Source organism: Monodelphis domestica, chromosome 8 (assembly GCF_027887165.1).
Source record: "Monodelphis domestica isolate mMonDom1 chromosome 8, mMonDom1.pri, whole genome shotgun sequence".
NCBI classification, from domain to species: domain Eukaryota; kingdom Metazoa; phylum Chordata; class Mammalia; order Didelphimorphia; family Didelphidae; genus Monodelphis; species Monodelphis domestica.
In genome coordinates this window covers 91,133,018-91,140,505 of record NC_077234.1, presented here as the reverse complement: position 1 = coordinate 91,140,505, position 7,488 = coordinate 91,133,018, and the positions used below count along the sequence as shown (strand labels likewise).

The 7,488-nt window shown below is 34.9% G+C and overlaps 1 protein-coding gene across 2 annotated transcripts in view; it reads right to left on the bottom strand.

Annotated features, from left to right (window-relative positions):
* Window positions 1-2,144: 2,144 nt before the first annotated feature.
* SUMO1 (small ubiquitin like modifier 1) overlaps window positions 2,145-7,488 on the bottom strand; it is a 90,519-nt gene continuing 85,175 nt past the window's right edge. For both annotated transcript variants that reach the window (XM_056808250.1, XM_007501916.3), the window contains exons 6-7: window positions 4,360-4,431; window positions 2,145-4,014 (exon numbers count right to left, since the gene is read on the bottom strand). In XM_056808250.1, coding sequence (XP_056664228.1) covers window positions 3,946-4,014; window positions 4,360-4,431 — 141 coding nt within the window. In that variant the 3' untranslated portion in view covers window positions 2,145-3,945. The remainder of the gene's footprint in view (window positions 4,015-4,359; window positions 4,432-7,488) is intronic.

The following is a 7,488-nucleotide window of genomic DNA, read 5'->3' as shown; positions in this document are numbered from 1 at the left end:
GCTCAGCTTTATAAGGAAATGCTCTGCTCTATTTGTGTACCACAAGATATTTAAGGAAATCTATATAAATCTCCAGCCCCAAAATGCTCAAAGAATGTAGAAGAATGATGGTTTGTTCAGTCATGAAATTAGGATAAACTCAGGCAACTAATATCCACTCAGGACACCTTTAATTATCTAATATTTAGTAACATGCTACCAAACCCTATTTTCATTATTGGTGATAGGTCACGTTAAAGTATCTTCTGAGTGTTCTTAGAATTGTTATCCTTCCTTAAAAAAGGAGAAAATAAGCTCAGTCAATGAGCACTTAATTAAGCCCCTACTAGATGCCAAGAAATGTGCTAAGCAAGGAGTTGAACATCTGAGGTACAAACAGCAATGCAAAAACAGTAACAGTAAATTGGAGAGAATCTCAAAGGGGCACCAAGATTTAAGAGAACTGTGAATGGCTTCTTCTAGAAACTGGGGCTTTAGTACTTAAGTAACTGACTCTTACTAACTGGAAGGAATCTTAGATGTCATCTAGCCCTACACTGGTGTTGGAAACCTTCCCAATTACCCCTGAGTGGTGGTATTCCTACCACAACTTTAACATTCCTAATTACAGGTTCAAAACTTTAGATGAGACAGGCCATTCCATCATTGGTCAAAACGTTCTTCCAAGTATGGACCTCAAAATGGACTCACTTCTAAGTTCCATCTTAAAAAATAAATGAGGGGGCAGCTAGATAGCACAGAGGATAGGGGACCAGGCCTGCAGACAGAAGGTCCCAAGTTCAAATCTGATCTTGGATACTTCCTAACAGTGTGACCCTGGACAAGTCATTTAACCCAAGTTACCTAGGCCTTCCTTCTCTTCTGCCTACTTACTTAGATTCTAAGGCAGAATCTAAGGCTGGTTTTTTTCTTTAAGTGCTTCAAAGAGAATATGAAAGGAACTTATATCCTATATAAAAAATGAGATTATATAAGAGTTATATGTGTATATTCATTTTATATTTGTGTATATATGTCTTGAGAGTTGTTCTTCATCCACTCATACAAAGTCAAAGATTCAAATGGCCATAAATAGATTCTTTAATGCCTAAATCCTGAAAAGAATTTTTAAAGTAGACGCTAAGTAGAAATTATCATTGGTTGACAAGTCTCCTTCATTAAGACCATTCTAAACAAATTCATAAAATCCCCAAGGAAAGCCGATTTGGGAACTCTATTACACTGTCCTTTTAAAGGTTCATTTCTGTATGTCTCTTCCTCCTGTTCCTAAACAAGACCTTTTTTTCTGTGACAGTCTCAATTTGAATAGGAATTCAATAGTGTAGAAGTGGAACTTAAACTGCTGTGTTGCTTTACTACTCAGCAAACGTGATTTCCAATTTGATGTTATTTTTTTTTGCTAACAACTTTGCTTTAGGTAAACCTTCATACTACCTTTTTTACATGCTTTAATTCTTTGCCAAGTATTTAATTACAGGTGCCAAATGAAGAGTTCAGCATTCATTTCTCCTAGAATTCAACAGAAAACAGGTCAGATAGTACAGCTCCATGGCCCCTATTCTGGGAAACAGAAAAGGTAGATCTAAACAACCTGCCTCTGATTTGTGCTGCTTTATGAAGGTGCCAGAGATATGAATCAGCCAAGCAAAATAGATTTATGGAAAAACCAATTATTCTTTCATTTTGCAAACTGTTTACACTGAAATTTCTTCTAATACACTAAATACACCTATAATCTAACTAGTGTTAAAGTAGAATGTGTCTTAAGGCTTCCCCTAAGTTGAAAAGCAAGAGATTTCCTTCCCTAACCTCTACTGCCCAGCATATCAAAGCATTCAAAATATGTCCTTAAAGTAGCGAAATAGTGTATTCATTTTTTCAAACAGCCCGATTATTCAACTGAGAATACCAATCAGACTTTAAAAGATTCAACTCTAGGCTTAAAAAAAATGGTTTAATTCTTTTTTTTTTAAAACATGGTTTAATTCTTTGCCAAGTATTTAATTACAGGTGCCAAACAAACAGTTCAGCATTCAATTCTCCTAATAACTTATTCAAAGACTGTATATATGTAAAGAAAACCATTACTTTTCTAAAGTCATAGATACAGGAATACCTTAATGTGCCAAAACTGATTCAATCACTTTATTTTCCAATTAACTGAGTTTATTAGGATATGTGAGATAAGTTTATGAAATGCATATTTAATACCAGAAATGTTTTAAAGCTCAGACATTGCCCAAAACATAAAAATCCATTTGTTCTTTTCAAGTGTATTCAGCTGATTTTTACATGCCAAATCTGGAAGGTGAATGACTTAGAATCAAGCCCAACATGAAATGAGATGTCATAAACAGTTTTGTTTTGGTGTTAAATGGATCACAGGAAAACAGCACTCTAATCTGAAACAAGGTTCTTTTTTTTTAATTTTATACAAAGAATCAATCTTTTAAATGACTAGAGGGGAAAAAATTCAAGAAAGGTATACAATCTATAAGTATAGCAGACCTTAGCCAAGAAGGGAACAATCTGTGTTAAAAAGAGTATTAAAATTATCACTATAGAGGTAAGGATTTACATAAGACTTTGAAGCATCATTCATTATTTACAGTAAACTCCCATTTATCTAGAACTAGAAAAGGTCCTATTTCTGGTTAGCTGAGAAATTACTATAGAGACAGATTACCAATTTTTTAAAAATCAGAATACAATAACATACTTAACACAAAAGCTACATTGGACACGATTTAGTAATTTTATGCAGATTCAGAAGGAATTTCACAGTCTGATGCTTTAGAGTTAATATGATAACAATTACAACAGTACTGAGGAAAATGATCATTTGGACTTAGGATAAACTAACATTATACTGTTAAGAATAACTTGTTTAGTGGGAGCAGCTAGGTGACTCAGTGAATTTTGAGAGCCAGGCCTAGGAATAAGAGGTCCTGGGTTCAAATCTGACCTCAGAAACTTCTGTGTCTACACTAGCTGTGTGACCGACCCTGGGCAAGTCACTTAACCCCCACTGCCCAGCCTTTTGCCTTGGAAACAATACACAGTACTGATTCTAAGACAGAAGGTAAGGATTTTTTTTTTTAAGAATAATTTGTTTGGGATATTTGTTTTTTGTTTTTCTACAAATCTGCAAAGAAACGAACGTTAATACAGTTTTTACAAATATTTTGTTTATTTTAATGAAGCTGGTACAGATAATGTCCATTTAAAACCCATGTCCCAGGCCAAAAAGTACAATAAAGTCAAAAGATAGCAGTGGTCTGCTACATACATTTCTGCATCAATACCTTTATTAATTGCTAATGGAAAATTAGTAACTTTTCTGGGTTCTTCTGACAAGATTTAAAATCGGAAAATGGTTTGTCTCTTCAGTGAAGCACCTCTGGAGTTAGTCATGACTGTAACCTGTTCTATCATCTCCATTTCCAACCTGATATTCCTCTTCTGGTCCAGGCCATCAGATTTGTTTAAAAGTAGCTTCAAATTAAGGAAACATCATTTTTCCACAGTTCAGTCCTCTGAAAAACTTCCATCGCCCACTGAAAGTTATAGTCCAGGAGTGAAGCAATGACACACCAGAACTTCAGGGTCACTATGAAAGTCATTTAGAACACTCGCTCTGGCAGATCTTATCACCTTCAAGCCTGCAATGCACAGTCCTAGTGAATGTGGCATGTATGTACATACACATATTTCAAAAAAGATGGTAGGGAAGTAGGAAGGGGGCTGCGGCTTGATCACAAGAGTTCAGCACAATGAAAACAAATGATAGTGTATAATGAGCACTAGAATTCAAAATACCAGACTTTGAAAGTAAGACTCCCAGAGATAGGGTGTCAGTTTCAATTCAGTGTCAAACACCACATTACAAAAGAACTATTGTTTAAAAATAAAAAAGGATTAAGGGAAAAAGGAAAAAAAAAAGATCTAGACTGCTGAATGACCCCCTGTCTGTTCCTGATAAACTTCAATCACATCTTCTTCCTCCATGCCCAGCTGTGAGAAAAAAGAAAAATGTAATTTAATAGTAGGGCAAAGAGCTATTTTTAAACTGAATTTAATTATATGGCATTATATAAATTTCTTCTGCTATTTTTCTAAATGTGTATAGATATAGTCAATCTGCAGTCTCATTGTTGAACATGACATACTAGAAGAATATTTGGTTATGTTCACCCAAGAAACCAGATGTAGTTAACTATACCAAATAAATTCATGGCTTATGACTCATTTGCAAGTTTATCTTTTTAACAATAATTTTTTTCAAGAGAAACAAATGGGGAACTTGATCCAAAAGATGTTTTTGTTAACACAATTTAACTTAGTAGAGAATCTACTCACCTCTTTTGGAGTATGATTATCAGCAATTCTCTGACCTTCAAAGAGAAACCTGAGTGAGTTCATCGGAACACCCTAAAAAAATGTTTTGAAAAGAGGCATTTAGAAAAGCATATTAACTTTAAGTGTTTCTTGCATAAAATTTCAAAACTCTGATGCTCCAATGAGTTGCAGAAAACAAATAACCCATTAAAGGAAAACTGTAAAGTTGACACCTCAAAAAGACCTGTAAAATCTCATCCATTTGAATACTTCTTACAATGGCAAAGCTCACAAGGTTAGCATAAAAAGTCAAACTCAGAAATGTGCTCAGCAACCCTCAATATAACTACCAACATTGCTAGCAAATTTTGCTTTATGCAAGACTAATTTAAAATTTTTATGATAATAATCTAGTGTCTCCCAATAGTTGCCAGCTGCATGTGAAAAAGCCTTAGTGGCCAAGATAATAATCAAATAAACCATTAGAATTGACAATAGCTGAGAGAAAAGAATGAACATGCTACTTACTACCAGGTGCAAATTAGTGAATACCTACATCATTACAAACATGAAAACTTTTATCTAGGAATTCCCAATTAATACCAAGGTAGTGGTATAGTTCCCAGTGCTACTTAACACATTCAAGATCCATAAAGTCAAAGAGAATTCCCAAAGAAATGGATATTGACCATAACTGAATATATTTTGGGATTTGGATCTACGCTGTGAGGAAACCACTTCAGCCAATGATGATCAGCACCTGCTCTGTGATTTAGTCTTAGAGAATTTCCTGGAGCCCTGAGAGATTATGTGACTAACTCAAGGTCACATACCAGAATGTGTCTGAAGTGACATTTGACCTAGGAAGACGTCTTCCTTGGCTCTAAGACAAGTTCTCTATCCACTACATTATGCAGTCTCTGCATTTAAAAAATGTTTTTAATACATATGTGCTTTAAATAATTACATATGATTTGACTTTATATGCTTTGCACTAAATTTTAATTTTTTTATATATGAGCTTTTAAATGAGTCTGAGATCATATAAATTAATTATGCATATGAAAATAGGGGACATGTAAAAGAATTAAATGCAAGTAAATTGACAAAGACAGAATGTCTCTTGAAGTCAACATTAGGATCCATAAATGGGATTGATTATTGTGTACTGGGAATAATAAAAAGTTTCTGTAGAAACAAAACTTCAAAATATAATGGAAAAAACAGGATTCACTATGCAAATATTTATTTTCTAGTTTTTTTGGGGGGAATAAATCTCATCATTACACGGTTCAGATAAATTTGGCTTTCTGTTCATTTCATACCCAAAATAAGAAAATTCTAACAATAGTATTCAGAAATCGTCTGGAGCTTAGGAATCATTGAAAGCATATTCTAAAACATAAAAAAGAAAAATGGAACTAGCTCTGAAGGATCATAGGTTTTAAGAAAGATAACCTTCATGCACTAATTGTTTCTCAGAGTTCTGGAAATTAAGGTCCAATTATCATTTTTGTTTTATGACATTCATTGCAACCTTTTTTCTCAACAGTAAAAGCAAACAATTATCAACTGCCCTTTTCTGAATTTTACTACTGTACTTTTAGTACAACTAACCATGTAATTCTATTTTTTCAGGAAAAACGTATTCACTGTTCCAACCTGGTATTTCAGGAACACATTCTATTCACTGCAGCAAGAACTTGCCCTTCCCCCTTCACCCAACAATAAGCATATTCCTCATTCCAAGCAAGTGGGGATCGAGGCAGGAGCTAAGGGTACAAAAATCTGGTTTTGTGGGATTAGGGATATGAAACTAGGAAACCAATTGTACATTTCTCAGCCGGAGCAAAAAAGCTCCAGGAACTGGGAGACAAAACTTCCATTTCCACAGTCACTGCCTTAAAATTCCAACCAAGGTTTCTTTCTCTGGGATAACTCTTTCTACACTCCCAACTTCCCAAATCACAGCTTTCCCTTCCCTGAAGCAAGCACAGTATTTTTGAAATTCTTTAAAGTTTTTTTTTTTGTAGCAACAATGGGAATGAAACACTATATTTAAAGTCAACACTTTCTTATATTTTAGCTTAGTTTTGCTGAACTGGTTTTTTCTTCTAAGAAGAGGGAAATACCTGGGGAAATAAATGTGAATTGGCAAAAACATAAGATGCTAATTTTTTTTAATAGGGGGGAAAAAAAGATTAAGAAGTATTTCACCTATGTGGACAGCTATGTGGTACAGAGGATAAAATGCTAGACCTAGAATAAGGAAGCTCTGAGTTAAAATACTGCCTCAACACTGCTGGGTCTGTACCCCAAAGAGATAATGGACACAAAGACTTGTACAAAAATATTCATAGCTGCGCTCTTTGTGGTGGCCCAAAACTGGAAAACGAGGGGATGCCCATCAATTGGGGAATGGCTGAACAAACTGTGGTATATGTTGGTGATGGAATACTATTGTGCTCAAAGGAATAATAAAGTGGAGAAGTTCCATGGAGACTGGAAGTGATGCAGAGCGAGAGGAGCAGAACCAGGAGAACATTGTACACAGAGACTAATACACTGTGGTATAATCGAATGTAATGGACTTCTCCATTAGTGGCGGTGTATGTCCCTGAACAACTTGCAGGGATCCAGGAGAAAAAAACATCATTCATAAGCAAAGGATAAACTATGGGAGTGGAAACACCGAGGAAAAGCAACTGCCTGAATACAGAGGTTGAGGGGACATGACAGAGGATAGACTCTAAATGAACACTCTAATGCAAATACTATCAACAAAGCAATGGGTTCAAATCAAGAAAACATCTAATGCCCAGTGGACTTATGCATCGGCTATGGGGGATGGGGGGGGGAGGAAAAGAAAATGATCTATGTCTTTAACGAATAATGCTTGGAAATGATCAAATAAAATATATTTTAAAAAAAAAGAAAAGAAAAAAAATACTGCCTCAAACACTTTAGCTTTAGATTCCTTGGAAAGCCACTTAACTTCTGTCTGCCTCAGTTTCCTCATCTATAAAATGGAGTTGATAACACTGTCTCCCGAGATTGTTGAGGATCAAATGAAATGACATTTCTAAGGCACTTTACAAACCTTAAAGTGCTATATAAATGCTAGTTAGCTTAATTATTATTATCCAATCC